The 18518-nt window shown below is 39.9% G+C and overlaps 1 protein-coding gene across 2 annotated transcripts in view; it reads left to right on the top strand.

Moving 5' to 3' along the window:
* Window positions 1-17081, top strand: part of bltp3b (bridge-like lipid transfer protein family member 3B) — a 30130-nt gene extending 13049 nt beyond the window's left edge. Inside the window, exons 7-21 of one of the 2 annotated variants that reach the window (XM_082167773.1) lie at window positions 365-535; window positions 747-927; window positions 1021-1104; window positions 1189-1335; window positions 2973-3082; window positions 3432-3573; window positions 3689-3882; window positions 4309-5672; window positions 7581-7720; window positions 7987-8141; window positions 8296-8446; window positions 12236-12492; window positions 12726-12837; window positions 13059-13219; window positions 15283-17081. In XM_082167773.1, coding sequence (XP_082023899.1) covers window positions 365-535; window positions 747-927; window positions 1021-1104; window positions 1189-1335; window positions 2973-3082; window positions 3432-3573; window positions 3689-3882; window positions 4309-5672; window positions 7581-7720; window positions 7987-8141; window positions 8296-8446; window positions 12236-12492; window positions 12726-12837; window positions 13059-13219; window positions 15283-15423 — 3510 coding nt within the window. In that variant the 3' untranslated portion in view covers window positions 15424-17081. Of the gene's footprint in view, window positions 1-364; window positions 536-746; window positions 928-1020; window positions 1105-1188; window positions 1336-2972; window positions 3083-3431; window positions 3574-3688; window positions 3883-4308; window positions 5673-7580; window positions 7721-7986; window positions 8142-8295; window positions 8447-8530; window positions 9770-12235; window positions 12493-12725; window positions 12838-13058; window positions 13220-15282 lie in introns of those variants that run through there. The other variant, XM_082167774.1, reaches the window with a different exon arrangement.
* Window positions 17082-18518: the final 1437 nt, after the last annotated feature.

The following is an 18518-nucleotide window of genomic DNA, read 5'->3' as shown; positions in this document are numbered from 1 at the left end:
ACAAACAAAATTCTGTGCATTAATACGCTCAAATTTTTAAAATAAATATATATTATATATATATATATATGTTTCAAATTAGCATATAAGAATGATTTCTGAAGGATCGTGTGACAATGAAGACTGGAGTAATGATCCTGAAAATTATATTTTAAAATATATTCAAATAGAAAGCACAATAATATGTTTTTTGCTGTATTTTGTATCAAATAAATGCAGCCTTGGTGAGCAGAAGAGTCTTCTTTTAAAAACATTTTTAAAATCCTACTGATCTAAAACTTTTGAACAGTAGTGTATATATTTCTGAAGAATTTAAATTTGCACATTATGTATGTCATGGCTGTGTGTCCATTTATTTTTCCAGATGAAAGACTGTAATGTTGTTGCATCAAAGCTGATTCTGATCCTGGATGACCTGCTGTGGGTGCTGACGGACTCTCAGCTCAAGGCCATGGTGCAGTATGCTAAGTCTCTCAGTGAAGCCATGGAGAAATCAGCTGCACAGAGGAAGACCATGCCCCCCGACACCACACAGGTGCATCCCTTCCCAACCACACCAGCTGCTTCAGACTACCTCTTTTTAGATTTTTGCTTCTATTATCCGAGTTATATTTTGGTGTCCCCTACTGGTTCTAACTTTTAATCCTTGATTTTGCAGTGGGTGATGCGTCAAATGTCGTAAATGTCTTTAGTGTGTTATCTGAGCTTTAGATACAGTATGTTTCAACTCTGTTTGGTGTTTTTAGGTAACACCGGCACCCCCCTCAGCCCAACAGGTGCGCACACAGCAGGCTTCAGCCACAGCAGATCAGAGCGCATCCATGGAACGGCTCTTCAACTCTCATGATGTTCGTGAAACCTCACACCACCTCCAAATCACACACTTGGACCTGCATATTTGTGACGACACCAATACCAAGGACAGAGGTACCACATGCCCACACACAATACTGTTAACACCAAAGTGTGTGAGTTTGGTGGTGTTCAGCTGAAATGTGTCTTTTTTTTCTTTTTCTGCAGGAATTAATAAGAGATTAGATGGTGGCGCAATGCAGGTGTCTTTCAGTTCTATAACTGTAGACTATTATCCCTTCCACAAAGCTGGTAAAAATAGATTCTTCCTTTAATAACCTGTTGAACAGGAAGATGTTCAGATTATTAAAAAGAAAATGCCTTTCTTTCTCTCAGGTGAGGGCTGTTTGCATTGGATGCATTACAGCGAGGCCACAAAGTCTCGTGAGACCTGGGTCCGTTCTCTCCTGGAGGAGTTTAAGTCTAATGTGGATATGCTCAAAAACGTAGTCAGTGGCCAGTCCCAGAGCTCCCCTCAGCACGGTGAGAACGCCCTGCCCATTAACACACACTTACTGTTACTGAAAAACTAAAAATGGATCAGTTTCACGCAACCTATCCTGTGTCTGGATCATATTTGACTCAAAAGTCAAAAGAAAGTATTTTCGGACCATAAATATTTTTTGCATTTTAAAGAGTAGGGTAAGGACACACAATTTCGTTACACGCCCTCAAACAACAACATACGGTAAAATGTACAGAATTAGATGTTCAGAAAGTATTTTCGTACCATAAATATTTTTTGCATTGTGACATTATTTTCATGACAATTTAACACATTTTCCCATATTACTGTAATACAAAAAATAAAAATTTTGTTGTGTTTATACATCATAGTATTATTGATTTAGCAGTACATTTGTATTACATTGTATTACATTTATAGTATTTACATTAGTGGATTTATTTAGTTTTTTTTTTGCTACTATACATTTAAAAATACTGTTTTATGGTAATGAGAATCGCTGTTGGGAATAATAATGGCTATTACAATGCATAAAAAGTTCTCTACACATTATTGGTAATGAGAATTTGGGTGCGAAATGTATATTTGCCATGAAAATAATAAAAAAAATGGCTAACTTTATTTTATTTATACGTTTTATTTATTTATTGTTTTTTGGGGGATTTTTGGTTAAATGTGATCTGGACACTGGTTACTTAACAGCTGTTCTTCGTTGATGCATAAATCTGGATATCTGCCCATCCAAACACTATTAAAGGGATAGTCCACCCAAAAATGAAAATTCTGTCATCATTTACTCACCCTCAAGTTGTTTCAAACCTGTATGAATTTCTTTTTTCTGCTGAACACAAAAGAAGATATTTTGAAAAATGTCTGTAACCAAACAGTTGATGGACCCCATTGACTTCCATAGTATTATTTTTTTCCTACTATGGAAGTCATTGGGGTCCATCAACTGTTTGGTTACCGACATTTTTCAGAATATCTTCTTTTGTGTTCAGCAGAAAAAAGAAATTCATACAGGTTTGAAACAACTTGAGGGTGAGTAAATGATGACAGAATTTTCATTTTTGGGTGAACTATCCCTTTAATAAAGCAAGAATTTGTGACACTTTAAGGGCTCTTCTCAAAGACTGTAGGGCACTTTCAGATGACACAGACAACACAGTTATGGGCTGCAGTGATGTTCAAAGTTTTCCATGTGGCCTCTGAGAGTGTAGCAGAGTCTTTGTGTAAGGGCCTTTAGCTAAAGTGTACCGTTTTTAGCTCAGTAGCGCAGTACGGCTAATGTTTATGAGCATATGGTGATCATGGCTTTAATAAAGTCCTTCGAGTGTTTTGCAGTGGTCATTAAGTGTGTCCTGAAAGCAGCTAACACCTGTCCTAGTTTAAGAGTTTTTTTTGCGTAATGGGTTCTGTGTTCCCAGTCCGTCACTCGATTGTCTTAGAGGCGCAGGGTGAAGGGATAATGGTTAGGGAGCTGGATTCAGGCCCAGATGGCTTGTGGCCGCTCTCCCCCACGGCCAACTGCTGCTGGTGTCTGGAGACAGGTACCTCTCTGGTGTGCGTTTGAGGTGCCACACAAACACATGGCTGTGGTTTGTGCAGATGATCCACTGTGATTGTGACTTTTGAGTTTGTGTGTCTCCCACAGGAAAGATCTCCACCAACTCCAGCACTTCCTTCTCGCCTCCATCTGCACCGAGAACCCAACTCATGTCCAGCTCAATTGTGCTACGGATGGCAGATTTCAGCATCTATCAGGTTTGTGTGGATAAACACACACACACACAACACAATTTTCTGCAATCTACATACTCATTCATAAAAAACAAGATCACATAGATTCAAAAATATCATAATAGTGGGCCATATGAGTTACATGCCATAATCCAAGTCAGAAAGCAGAAACTTATTCACTGATAATCTTCCCCTCTGCAATAGCTGTTTAAGGCCATTTCTTCTCAAATCAATTCAAATTCAAATTCAAATATGGTGTGCTGCCATGTGGGAATCAATTTGATGTCATCATTGACATCAAACCAGATGCAACACGGCTTGAATGCTTACAATGTGAGACCTTTTAAAAGTAGTTTTTTCTGCTGTGTTGAAGGTGTCTACAGCAGACCAGCCACGCTCCAGTCCACAAAGCATGATATCCTGCAATAAGAAAACCCTCTATCTCCCCCAAGAGATGCCGGCCATCCATGCCGAATTCACAGAGTACTACTTCCCAGATGGCAAAGACTATCCCAGTAAGACAGAAGTGTCCACATCCATCATTAACACTGACAAGACCAGAATATTCACTTAATATCATTTCAACTCAAGCATTCTCTGAATTGACATGAATAAACTCTCTCCCTTCAGTCCCTTGTCCCAACCTGTACGTGCAGTTGAACGCGCTACAGCTGGTGCTTGACTCACGCAGTCTGGTTTGGCTCAATCTGTTTGCACTGGACCTTCGTCAGAGCTTAGAACAATTCATGGAGCTGTACAAACTCAATGACTCGCAGAAACCTGACGAACATGTAGATATCAGAGTGGACGGACTCATGCTGAAGGTAGAAATTAAATTATGTTTGCATACTTCCAGTGAAATGTGGGTTGCATTGTCTCTTTCAAATTGTGGGTAGCTAAGGTACATCATTTTGGCCCAAATTCGAGGTAACATCACAACTATCTTTCCTAAATTCCCCTGTAGGCACAAAAGAGTTTCAGTTCACTAGGTTTTCATTCTTTGAAGCCAATAAGTTTTGATATTAAGGTTCCTCAGTTCTTGCTCTGAAGGGCCACTGCCCTGCAGAGTTTAGCTCCAGCCCTAATTAAAGACACTTAGGCAAGCTAATCAAGGTCTTCATAGTTAATAGAAAATTACAGGTTGGTGAGTTTGATCAGCGGTTCTACAGGCCCTAATTTGAGGAACCATGCATGTCTTGTCCCATCTTTTTTGCATTTTAATATATAACTCTGTGTTTTAATGTTTGCAGCTGGTGATTCCTGCAGACCAGGAGAAGGCTCAGCCTGGCCAGCCTCGCTCTGTGTCAGTGCAGACCTCTGAGATGGTAGCCACTAACACACGGCACTCTTCTGGATGCACACGATCCAGCCTGGAAGCCCTTTTGCTGGCCTTCCAGGAGCAACCCTTCTTTACCTCTCTCTCTTCCTCTTTTCCTCATGCCCAAAACTCCTCCTCTGTGCTCCATCCGGTCTTCCAGCGGCATGCTCATGAGCAGGATACACGTGTTCATGATGTGTACCGGGGCCTGGCTCCACCATCTCTCTCCACCAAGGCCCTCAAAACACCAGCAGCAACTGACTTGTGGGCTCTGCACTTCTCTCAGTTCTGGGTGGACTATGAGGGCTCACGCAGTGGGCGAGGTCGTCCGACACCTTGCGTGGACTCTTTCCCTCTGACACTTTGGGTATGCCACCCTTCCCGATTTGCACAGCACAACGAGAGACTCAGAGCAGGTGTAGGGTTGGGTCTGTTGCCTCGCAGTGAGTCAGCAGAGATTGCCAATCGTCTGCAGAGGAAGAAACTTCTTAAGGAGTACTACACCACTGATGCGTGTCCAAGCAACACGCCAAGCAATGGTCTCCACAAACCACAATCTCTAGATGGCCTATTCAGTGACTCCTCTTCGTCTCTTTCCCTTGATTCCTCGTCCTCGTCCAGTGAAGTAGACGTGCAGGTGCTAGTGCACGTTCAGAAGCACCTGAGTGCTCAGGTGAGCCATGGGCAGTATATGTTCCTGCTCAGACTGCAACATGCTGTGAAATCTCTGCAGCGCACTTTACAGCAAGATCTGGAGCAGTACGGCTCCAAGCTCCAGGGTCCCACACAACCCTTAAGCGCCTGCGTGGGCGTGCTCATGAAAAGTGCAGAAGTTGCACTACTCTTAAAGCCTATTCCCCAACCGGATTTAAGCACCAGCCCCCTGGACTCTGATGTCTCCCCCTCAGAAAGCAGGACGACTCTAGAAGCCGGGAGTGAGGTAGGCGAGGGACACGAGATACCCTCGGCTGAAGGAGAGGGTACTCCAAACGTAGATCAGCTCCTTTTCGCAGGTACGCATGGCCTCAGCGTATCTCCTCTCCTTCCTTCCTCATCCCCATCTCCTGCTCTGAGAAAGGCGTCTATGGATGAAAGGAGTAGCGTGACATCTGGAGGGAGGGAGAAAGAATTTAGAGAAGGATCTCCTGATGTAGAGGGCAGCAGATCTGAAATCAAAGGGCAACAGAGTGAAACCTCACATGGTGGAACTGCGGTAATAGATCCCATCTCCGACACTTCTTCCAGGGAGTGGAACGACAAGAGTCAGAGAGACAGGCTGCCTCAGTCCATGTCCAGGTATTGCATTGTTTGTATATTTAGAACACAACTAACCATTCTTTCCTGATTGGTTTTTGAAAATTGATAATGGAAGTAGAACTGCATAAAAAACTACTGTCAGGATTTACTGAAGACACGTGGACAGAGTTGTTTTTGCGGCTGACATTATACCGTATGCATTTGTAGGAGTTTCCCGTTCAGAAGTGGGAGGAGAGTATTTAAATTAATCATGCAAGGTGATTTACTAAGGTTTGCGCTAGTCAATTTACTGGTATTTGCGCCATTGTTTAACGCCCCCAAAAAAGCATGTCTTAAACCAGACACTAATTTGCGCTGATCTTGGTAGATTGCATTGGTCATTATGGAAATGATCCGGCTACGTGTACTTTAATTTGCGCATCGTCAGTACATCACGCGCAGAACTTTCCACTCCCATCACCGCTTTTTTGGTTTTGTGCTCTCGCGCTAATTTGCCCTGTTTAGTAAATCTGGCCCTTAGATTTTTACTATGAAGTTTAGATTTTTCCAGTGGTGGACAGTAATGAAGTATTTTTACTTAATTACTGTACTTAAGGACATTTTTCAAGTATCTGTACTTTATTAGAGCATTTTTATTTTGGGAAACTTTTACTTCACTACATTCCAAAGCATAATATCATACTTTTTACTCCACAAGCTGATTCTTTTCAATGAACCTGTTAAATTATTTTAACACAGAAATCGAACCGAATGATTCATTCATTCATGAATTGGACTGATCTGATTGCATCTGTTCTTGAGTCAACAGCTCACTGATTCAAATGATCTAGTTAGAGCGAGTTATAAAATGAAACGTTTTCTTATTTGGAGATCAGTACATATTAAGCATCTGCATAAAAATGCTTATTGACTAGTACTGGCTACTTCACAATTCAAAATAATTCATAACGATGTCAGGCTGAGCTGTAACCTATTTAATCTGTATCTAGTACGTTACCTCAAATCCACCCCTGTACTTTTACTCAAGTACTTGAAATGTGTGCTTCGTCCACCACTGGATTTTCCAGGTGTGTTTGATCAGGGTTGGATCTAAACTCAGCAGGAAAGTGGACCCCGAGGTGCAGAGTTTCCACCCCTGATCTAACCTTTACCTTCACAGACTCCAAATATGAAGGCCACAAGTATGCAAGTATTTGCATCAAATGGGACAAGGCCCATACTGTACAATATATGTAGGGTGTCAGGCTTGGTACCTGACAGGCTAATTCATTTTAAAGGTCTATGAAGTTAAGATTAGAGGTTTGTTTAATATCATCAGCCTTTGAGACACCTTTTCAGTATTCGGCATAGAATTGAATCTGGTCTTCGTTACGGGATTGTGAGTTTTGTAGCTTTGTTTTATAACTGAATGTAGAAGTGATTGCATAAATAATATATATGAACAGAATGTTATAAGTATGTGTGTGTATTTGGGAGTAAAACCCAATACACAACTGCTTCCTTGCTCTGAATGTGATTTATGGGTGGTGTGTGTTTGTTTAATCTCTCTTCTGAAGGAAAGGCAGTTTATCAGTGGTCTCTGACCTCTTAACCTCCACGCACAGCAGGTCTACCTCCTTATATTCCATGTCCAACATGTAAGGCACCCTCTGTAGGACTCTGTGCCCATCAGTGTGCGTGTGAATGTTTGTGGACAAAACCGTGGTATTGGTATTGTGATTGTAGTCATTTCACACTAGCTTGTCCCTTGTAGTGTTGTGCGTAAAACCGTGGACGTGTTCTGACCTGACTGGTGTTTTGATTTTTTTTTTTGCCTAAAAATGTTTTGTTCATGCTATATATATATATATTTTTTTTTTTATCATTCTTGGTGTTCTTTATATTAGCAGCACTGACATGTGCTCATTGTATTCACTTTTTCCTGCTTTTTTTGCATGTACTCTGCAGTGGTCGTTTGATGCAGGGCAAGTCACAGTCGAGTTTCGCCGTGTCCTTTAAGAACATGAAGAAAAGTCCTTCGCTGCAGTCTCTGGATGATCTCTCCATAGACAGCTACTCACTGGAGGACTGTGACCTGCTGGAGAGAGGTACATGCACTCCAGAACACCATGTTTTACTGATGTGTATTCTCTTATACCAGAGCTGTATTACGTTAGTGACCACAAGGGGGCTGTATTGTAACATCTATAGGTTTGGGCTATTGTTGCGTTTCATCATAACCACAAATTCATTCAGATTTAGCGCAAGCTAAACATCAGGTCCAATCGTGATGGGAAAATGATAATTTATTTTTATATGCACTTACACTCTCTCGCTCTAATCAAATAATATGCATGTGTGTGTTTTGTTATAGATGATGTATCGATCTCTGGCTTTAAATACGCTCTAAATGAACAGATTTCCACAGAAGGGGCTAATGTGAGTCTCGCTCAGGAGGCAGATGAGGCCCAGTCACCTGACGCCATCAGCGCTGCCTCACAGAGCATAGACGAACCCACAAAAGACCTTGTAATTTCCTCTCTCCTTTCATTCCTCTTTTCCCAAGTTAACTTTTTTGTTATTCTGAATGAAAATAATGAGATTGTAAGCACATTATCTATGCATCTACAGTGTTAGTAATGTGTTGCTATTTATATAATACCTGTATTGCATGCATTTGCAGGTGTCGGTACTGGTTTTGAAGGTTCACTCGGTCTGCTGTTCTCTGGATCTGAAGGGTGATGACACAGCAGTAGCTCTGGAGGTGGGGCGGATCCGACCCAATCAGCTCGGCAACGTCAGTTTGCGGCAGTATCTTAGCAACCGCAGCCTGGGTAAGACCGTTTGACACCTGTGTTTGTGTGTGCACGCGTGTCAATGTTACACCTGATAAACCCTTGCTGTTTGCGTTTTTTCAGGTTTAGTGTCTTCAGCATCAGCCACTCAGAGTGGTGAAGGTACTTTAAGTGTGTATCTTCATATGTTTACATAGTGTGTGTTTGTGCGCACGACACGTTTGTGAGTGTAGATGCTGTCGGTGAGTTTGCACGAGTTGTGTGTGTTGTGTGATCACTCTCCCAGCACTTTTTGTGTTTGGTTTGAACACATACACTACAGTTTGGGGTCAGTTAGATATTTTTAATGTCTTTGACAGAAGTCTCTTATAACCACCAAGGCTGCATTTACTTGATTGAAAATGCAGGAAAACAGTAATTATTGTTATTTTTTTATTTTATATAAAAATAGAAATCTTTTTTAACTTTATAAATATATTTACTGTCACTTTTGATCAATTTAATGCATCCTTGCTGAATAAAACTATTAATTTCTTAAAAAAAAATATTAAAAAAACTGACCCCAAATTTTTTACTTGATAGTGTACCTATTGTACATATATTCATAAACGACTAGTTAGTGGATTAGTCAAACTAATTGCAAAAAATGTATTTGTCAATTGAGAAATTGAAGCTTCTTTAATATTAATATCTAATATTTAGCTTTAGTGCTTCTAGTAGCAGTGCTTTAAAGGGGTGTTTTATAGACTCGGTACATTTACATGACAATGATGTTCTAAAAACTGAAAAGTTTTTCCTTTGTTTTTTTCACGTACAGACAACAACGTTGTCAAAACAATCCCGGTTGTCACGGATCCGCGAAATTGATAAAAAACGCTGTATTATGCATGCCAGGCTAGTAGTTAGCCAGTAGTAGATGTCACTTTACTACACATGAAACTACGTGCCTATAAACTGAACACTTAATACGCATGCACATGAAGTCACAGTTTTCACAAATTCACGTTTTTTGTAGTCGAAAATGGTATCGGTTTCAAAAACTTCCACTTTAAAACCCGTTTTCAAAAGTTTGCGTTTTCAGTCCCCCCCCAAAACGCATAAAAAGTTTTCAGTTTTTAGTAGGGCTGTTCCCTTTAGAGGACAGTATGGCATTTGCCTATCATCCATCGATCTAAAAAATGGCTTATCGTTTGAAACATGTAAGTAGTAGAAACTTTACATAACCGTTGTAATGTTAACCTAGATAAATGTGCGCTATTATTAGGCGCATAACCAAGTGTTCGTGCGGAGTGCGGAACTGTAAAGGGTTTACTATTATTTGTGTATACTCATAATAACAAAACGTTATGCTTTTGTAAAATATGAAAACCAACAAGATGTGCTTTCTGCCCTCTCGGTCTCTGTGAACTGCAGCGTGTCACTTAAATGAACTGAAACTCAGCGTATAGGCTACTTGCCTTACCGACTTGAAAATATATATAAAAAAAATGTAAATGTCTACTTTTAAACAAACCAATTCAAGTCGAAAACAAATCTGTATGAGGTGCATTTCTTTCCATAGGCGCGTTCACTACATGGAGATGACGAGTCAACATCATCTTCATCTTTGCAGCCGACACTGATTCAGAAAACACTAGTTTATTAATAAACAATTAAAATGTCTCCTTGCTATTTTTTCCGACACATTCATAATCATTACTTTTGCCTTTTTGGCTTTATGTGTGAGCTTAAGCGTGAGACATGGGCTATATTCTGCCACCCAAGTAATTAAATTAATATAAACATGCGATTAGTCGACTAATGGCTTAAATGAACGACTACTAGTCGACTTGAAAAATCTTTAGTCGGGGGCAGGCCTAGTTTTTAGTTGAAAACGGTGTAATGTAAACAGCACCTCAGTCAGTGGACAAGTACTGTTCATTTAAATAAGAGCCTTTTTTTCAGCCGTATAATAAGTTTGTGTGATGTGTGAATTGTAATGGGGCATTTTTCTTGCCCACTGCTCCCAGCTCTTCCCTTTCATCCTCTCTCGCTCTCTTCCTTAGCTGCTCTGGTTTTGTGCTGTCGTTTCTCTGCTGTCACAGACCACTGGGTTCTGCAGTACCAGAATTGCTGGTTCAGGAGACTTTGTACACACATAAACACACACATACTCGCTCTCGTCTTATCTAGGCTGCTTCAGAGCACTGCCTCTTTCCTCTCCAAGCAATAATCTGTAGGCTTTTCCATGCTCAGTTTCTCTTGACTGATTCTGCTAGCCTCTGTTTTTCAGTCCGTTTCCCTGTATCTTTCTCTCACCTGCTCCCATGTTCTCTATTTTCAGTTATTCTCACTCATTCACTTTCCTCTTGCAGAATTCTTGCTGTTCTTCAGTATCTGCATTTAGTAGGGAAAGTGCTGCGTTTGCTTGTTTTATTCACAACTGTTGAAAGATTAATTAAAATGTGCAGCTAGGAATGACAGGAATGATCACTTCTATCTCTTGTAATGATGGTCTTTCCAACTCCACTATTTCCAGAGGACATTGAAGAAATTAACGTTTGATATCACAAACATGATGTGCAAATCTCTTTTTGTTCTCAACTTATTCACATGCACAAAAGCGATGAGATGAGATTTCTATGAGAAATCTTTCAATGAGATTTCTATTCATTACCACAAGCATTGTTGCGCTGACATTTTGGATTCAATGCATAATTTAAAAGCAGCGTTTCAATGTTTTGGATTTGTCTATTTTTAGACTGGTGGCTGTCTCCCGTGTCCCGCTTTCCCGTCTGGATCCACAGCCTGTGCAGCGGGCCCTTGACTTCCACTCATTAGTGATCCCTTGGTTTCCTGCATGTCTGTGTACACATTCATGTGTTCTTGTAGTTCCAAGGCTTATCGCATTGCATGGAGAAACATGGAGTAGATGGTGTTTTCATCATGTGGATCTTCATTATTGCGTGCATTTTTTTTGTAATGGCATCTATGCTTAAGTATTAAGGGGCATTGACACTGACAGAGACCTGGAATCATTCATTTTCAATGAGAGCAGCAGGAACTGTACTTGAGAAATGTTTAACGTTATGCAAATGTGAAGTGACGTGTCAGGCTATCCAGCAGCAGGAACACTTACTATCGACCTAAAATCTCTTTCTGCCTTCAAGTGCACCTGGTAGGCTTGTACCTTCGAGTTAGGCTTTCATTATTATGACTTATTACAATGCTCTCTGAAATGTTTGATTCTGATTGGTCAGTCAAAACATTTCAAGGTCTGTTATTTCCTGATAATGACCATCGTCAATAGCAATGCTATACTATATAAAAGTCTGCTCATCCATGTAACTGAAGCCAGCGCTTCTTTTGTGATGTCGCGTGCAGAATAGCTCTCGCTTGTTTCATACAAAAGGAGCTGGTACAATCTTGTGTCTGAAACAGTTATCGGTTGTATTAAAAAAAATGAAATCAGAGGACTTCGGTATTAATAGTACTGTACTATCATTGTAGCTTTTTAATGGATTATAAATTATATAGATTATTGGTGTAAAATATGATACCATCAATATCATAGATCAGTTTTCCATCATCAACCCATGCCTTACGACATCACAACTCAGCAGCTTGTGTAAGCTAGAATTCTGAGTTTCTCACTTGCTCTGTCATTCATATGCTCAGAAATCGCAATTGCGATATTTCCAAACTCACTTTGTCAGTGTGAACGAAGCATTTCATGGCTCAAAACTGAACAAAATTAAACCAACAAAACATTTTTGACACCACAATCCAAATCTGTGAAAGATGACTTCAGGACATTACTTCATTTCTAATTGTATTTGTTTCTCGCAGGCTCTGGGTCGGGGTCTGACCCCAGCATGGTGTTATTAAATCCAGAGGTGCAAGTAAGGCTGGAAAGTGGCCCGGGGGCTGCTGTTCACTCTCCTCTCGCAGAGCAGAACGGCTTCCTGCAGTGCCGCCTACAGGCCTTCAGTGCCGACTTCCTCATGACATCACTGCGAAACCTCGCCCTCTTCCTGGGGGATGACTCCGCCTCCCAGGTCCTCCCCATGGAGATCGCCATCAAAGATACACACGTGAACCTCAAGGTACATTTAGACATTGTCATATTTCACAACACAATTTGTCATGGCCAAAAGAATGACTGATATCAGTATTATCGCAATATCTATAGAAATTAACATAATGGTATCAGTCAAATTCAACTTTCACTTTGTTTATTTAGTGTTTTCTCTTTTTTGGGCAGTGAAACGCACACAAAAGTGTAGGTCTTGCTTTTTTTTTTGCCGTGTCCTCAACATGTTATATGTGTTTAAATCAGGATGATGGTCCCCGTGACAAAGCGTCAGAGCCCGAAGCCACGCCCATCGCCTTGCATATTCATAATCTGCTTATCCATCGTCAAGATGACGGCTCATTCAGCATTGGACAAGGTTATTCATGTCCCTTACTACTTGTTTATCTCTTCCTGCTCCCTTTTTCACTCCTAATCTATAATAGTTCCTTATAGCGTTTCATTTAAATCCCTCTGGCACATGCATGCACTCTCTCTTTTACTTTAAAGTTTGCCTCCATTTTGAACTATTTTGATATAGGATTAAAGCTCAGGAATGCACGTTCTAAATGCATCCCTCCCCTCTCTCCCCTCGGACAGCTGAACACGCTGCGGACCCAAAGCTTCAGAAGGCGGGGCATGTGAATGACAGCAGGCTCAGTTCTGTCCCTGAAGTTCCTGTAGGTGTGGCCAGTCAGCCGAAAGCCACTCAGACTGCACCTCTGTCACACACAAGCCCCACCCCCTCAAGTAGAGAACAGGTACAATTTGCGATATGTACATTTTGCATGATGTAATGCATCACAGGGTAAAATTGCAGCTTTATGTGAACGTTTTACTTTGCGCCTTATATATAAATGTATGTCTGTAAGTCTTTTTTTACCATGTCTTGGTTTGCCTGTTTTAACCCTCTAAAGCCTGACATATGAAATCATACCCAGAAAAATTTGATTCGTTTTTTTTAAAGGCACACTATGTAATTTTTTACCGCTAGAGGTCGCTTATTCAAAACAAAGGCGTAGCTTGATGACACCTTGATTTCACGGAATCATGGGAGTTGTTGTCTTCACCTCTACAGCCGGTGGAGAATACGACGGGACTCGTGCAGAAATCATAGTCATGGATAACCGGTAATGTTTTAAGGTTACGAAAGCCATTGGAGCGGAACGAGGCCGCTGGAGCGATTGCTAATGAGAGACAAGCGCGACATACGGCTCGAGAGCAGTGGAGCTTTTTTTATGCTGCTTCCGGTCATTTCGTATGTTTTATTATATTAGATACATTTGAGTGTGATGAAAGTTGTTATAATGCTACTCTGTGCGTTCGCTCGGCGGCTACTATATGAGACACTTGTTGCACACTGCAGTGAGCTAGATCGATATTAGGTATGTTAAAAATGGTATTCGCGTACCAAAAATGGTACTTTATTACTTCTTAAAGGTCCCATATTGTCAAAACTGAAATTTCCTAGCTTTTTTCATGATAACAGAGGTTTAGGGGCTATGTAACTACCATATAAGTTTCAAAACAGTCAATCCACAGACAAATGCACACAGCCTACATAAAGTAGATGCGCATTTTCACGAGTTGTGACTTGCACATGTGATGTCAGAACTACTCAGTCACCGTCTTCAGTCACCACCACCACCAATGGTGGGTCACTCAGAAAACAACAGGCCAATTAGAAGAGAGGCTCATGAATATTAAGTAGACAGGCCAAAATCGACCTGTTTTTGGCAGAGCTCCTGAGAAAGGAGCTGTAAAAATATATTGAGATGGTTTTTGGTACTTATACCGCAAATATATATTCTTAAGGACATCAAAACCTAAAATAAAACTTCAGAAAGGTGTACAATATGGGACCTTTAATTAAGAAAACGAGATTTAAACAAAAAGACTAACTGTGTTGAGCTGTATAACAATGATTCGTTTTCTGTCGATAAATGTATCCAAACAGTTGCTCAACTGTCTAATAAAACACATAATATATTAAAGCGTCGTTGGTGTTTTCATGGTTTCTACAAAATAAAACCGGGAATCGAGGGTAACGCGGGTAAGGCGACGCACGGACATGGTCCGTGTCCTGGTTAAAACTGCTTATTTCTCTGGATTTAAACATTCTTAGAAACATTTGGGATAATGTAAGTACACAAATCAACAAAATATATAACATCGTTCTGGTGGTTATTGGATATTTTAATCAAAAATCTTACATAGTGTGTCTTTAAATGAAAGTTTATTGAACCTTTAGACAAAATATGAAAAAGAATTAAAAAAAGTTTAAAAAAGTGCGTATTATATTTGATACATCAGACTTTTATGTGTGCAATTTGCAATTTAGTGCAGTTTATATGACTAAAAAGTAAAATGAAATTATGATAGCTTGTAAAGTCAGTGAGATCTTTATAACAGTGTTACAAACAGACTTGCATAAAATGCAAATAAATGTCAGTCACTTTATTTCTTCCAATAATGTCTTAAGATGATATTTAAAAGGTTTGTTTCATGATCAAAGCGCTGTCATTTTTATTGTGTGTGCAAAACATGTAATGCAATGCAATTACAATGATGGTTGAGAGATAAACATACAAATAAATGTTCCTTAAAAGCATGTTTATCATATTTGATACAACATTTTAACATGAACACATTTAAAAACATTTCAAAACCCTGATTAATATTTATAAATGGACCTAAAATGATAAAAAGATGACCCCTTTAACATCAATTATACAATCGCAATTATCTTTCAAGCAAAGCATCCAGGCTGATAAACCATAAACACTTTTGTGTGCCAAGCTAATGATCTTTTCCATCCACACAGCTGCTCGTGGAGGAGAATGAATGCTTGAAACTGGAGCTGTCCAAAGCCAAGATGGCGCTAGCGGAAGCCCAGATGGAGAAAGACTCTCTCCAGCATCAAATGAAGAGTCTCAAACTCACCAGCGGGGGCAGCAACAGCTAGTGGCAGTGCATGTGTGTGTGTGCATACAGGACAGACACTCGCCACAGGGGGGCAGCAAAGTGCTTGGAGGGGCCCGGCGCCGGAAAAACTCTAAACCCTGCAGCCGATTGGAGAATGGTATGTGTGCCGTGAGCTCTCACTTCACTCGGGAACCAGACTTTATAATCGGTGGCATCTGCTCTCAAAGAACAGTGTTCTTTACTATAGTGTACACACAAAGCTTCAGAATCAGAAAAAGTCAAGAAAAAAAAAAACACTTCGGACAGCCTATGGAAATTTCACTTTCTCTTGATGTTTTGTTGCTCTCTTCCTGTTTTTATTATTTCTTTCAGTTCATTTCTTTGTGTCTGCGAGGTCTGCAGATAGACCCCTTAAATGATCATGGGAAAGTGTAAAGGGGTGATAAATGCACATTCTTTATCAGTTTTTCTTTCTCTCTCTCTCTAACCAATCATACACAGTGTTGCAGCACATTCCACCCTTGACCTTTAACCCCAGGACAGTCTTACACACTGTCAGGGTGTGTGATGTTGAATGTCATATCTTTGGAGGAATGTCTTAAAAAGTTCATTTGCACTGTTTCCGAACTCTTTTGTTTAACAAGAATTAAAAAAAATAATATTTAGCAACTAATAAATTTGTGTTTATGTATAGTAATTGTGAAATACAAGAATGTTTTTTTTGTTTTGTTTTAAATAAGTGCGATTGAATCGGTGTAGGCAACATTTTTACAATTCATTCTTATGTTAGTGTCTCAAAAACTGTAAAAATGTTTTCGGAATTATTTATGTTCACGAACACACTACAGGATTTGCATAGCACAAGTTGATTGGTCTTACTATATGAACAGATGTGTTGAGGTTTGCAGGTATCAGTTCAGTATTTGTAACTAAATGCAGTGTCATTCCATGTTTGTCTTTTTAGTTGAACATTTGGACTGCAACAGTCATAATAGGAGATGAATTATTAATTTACAGGTGTTTAATTTACTCTGAACTTGGAATGTTTAGCCTTTGCTTTGTCACATTGTTGATCTGATTACCAGCATTTCTGCACAAAGAAAAAACAAAAACAGAGCTGGATGATGGAAAACAGCTCAACATATGCATTTATGGGAATTCTAAGAGGTTGTGTTCGGTTGGCTTTTCTTATTTATGCTTTAAAAGAGAAAAGCCTATCTAGTTATTATGGAATACAATGAATGCAAAAATGTTCTTTGCTCTCTCTCTCCTGCCCTTGTTTTTCCTCTCGACAGCGGCCTCTACAAGTGCCTGTGTCTGCACACCTTCTCCAGAGGTTCTGCTTGATTTTTCTCTCACATCTCGTTCTCTAAATGAATGTTTTGATGCTCTTCACAACTCAAGCTTCCATCTGGAGAACATTTTTCAGATGTTTGGACTTGAACATTGAGAGCTGGATGACAAACGCCTGATTGTAGGAAACCAAAACTTTTCTTCTGTAGTACTAGGCCTCACCCCTATAACACTAACCCCGCCTCAATATGTAATAGACACGCCTCTTAGAGATGGAGTCCCGCCTCTTTAGCACAAATGATGAACAATGATGCTCAATCATGCAAACTTAAGAAATTATGATTTCTTGTTACTGTCAGAAGCTGCTGAAGTACAGAGACATGAAATAAAGCTTAAAACATTTTATTCATGGGTTTCAGCTCTGCTCTTTTTTTTGTGATAATAAATGATGTTCCATATTTCATATGTATCAGATGTTGTCACACATGCTCTCAATCACATGCTTACCTACTTAAAAAAAATGTTTACCTCATCATTTTATACATTTGTTTCCTTTTTATTCAAATATCATAACTTGATCTTAACTTCAAATGAAACAACAGGCTTCTCTGTTTTTCATGAATCAATTTCACTGTTGTGAATTGATTGTACACTGTTGGATGTACGTCACAATACTATGTTACGATGGCGAATTCGTATGATGCGAGTCGTACAAAAACGCATGATTATTAGAGATAAATATATTATAAACATAAAGGTCCACCCCTAAACATGTCCGTCATTGGGATGTACGAAGACGAACGCATGAGATCGTACGCATTCATTCGAATTAGCCACCAATTCACCAAAATGTAAAATGGTAACGAATTTCAATGAGATTGTATTGAAAGAAAAGATCTGTCGCTACTTCTGTAACATTGCGACCTTAAACCATGTTGCTTTTGTGTGATGTTTTCCTTACCTTTCGCATTTTAACTGGTATCCAGTAACTAGTACGATTTCTAAAAATGATGAAATGGGAGCTAGACTGTGTATCATGCTTTTACTTCCACAGTGGTTTGACTTCTACATCGACTTGTGACTTTTTGGGCGATGAATCACTTTTGCTAGGTGCTACTTAAAAGGTCACTTTTCCCCTGGGTTTCCTAAAAAAAGGTCTTTCTGTCCGTGTAATCTCAGTTTGGTTTGGCTTCACCTTCATACAACCTCAATCTCATGTGGTACTCTCATGAATTGCAAAGCCAGGCCTTCAAGTGTGTGTGTGCTCGCACTTTATGCATTGCCTATTAAGGCAGATGAATACTGCTCTGTTTGCTGCTCTATGGAGGAGTTTATTCCTGGAGTTCGAAACTAAATAGACACTGAACACCCGCTTGTTTTTGTGCGAGTAATGGAGAGCGCTTGCACACAACTGCCTCATAAGATCCGGTTGTTTCTGTTTCTTGGCAAAGTCGAAATGATTCTGTCCAACACCCAGTGGGCCTGCAGCTGCCTCTCTCTCTCTCTCTCTCTCTCTCTCAAACACACACACACACACCAGATCATCTCTTTCATTTCTTGTGTTCCTCTTCCAGTATTTAGCACTGTTTTTTTCCCTTTCTTCAAGACTTCACAGCTGAACGGCACAGGAAGTAATGCTTTGGAGATGTTAGCGAAGTAAACAACACCCTGAGAAAACCTGTAATCTGTGTTCATTCAGTATTTCAATACTGTAGCTCAGAAATATACACGCAAAGCACAGTGGTGGTTCCATGGAATAATTATGGAATTGGATTGTGAATTTCATGGCAATTTAGTGTATACCATTGTACTGAATGATTACCAAATCGAGGGACCATAGTA

Source organism: Leuciscus leuciscus, assembly GCF_965113295.1.
Source record: "Leuciscus leuciscus genome assembly, chromosome: 4".
Classification (NCBI taxonomy): Eukaryota; Metazoa; Chordata; class Actinopteri; order Cypriniformes; family Leuciscidae; genus Leuciscus; species Leuciscus leuciscus.
Note: the sequence above shows the minus strand (reverse complement) of the source record. Positions and strands in the feature narration are given on the sequence as shown.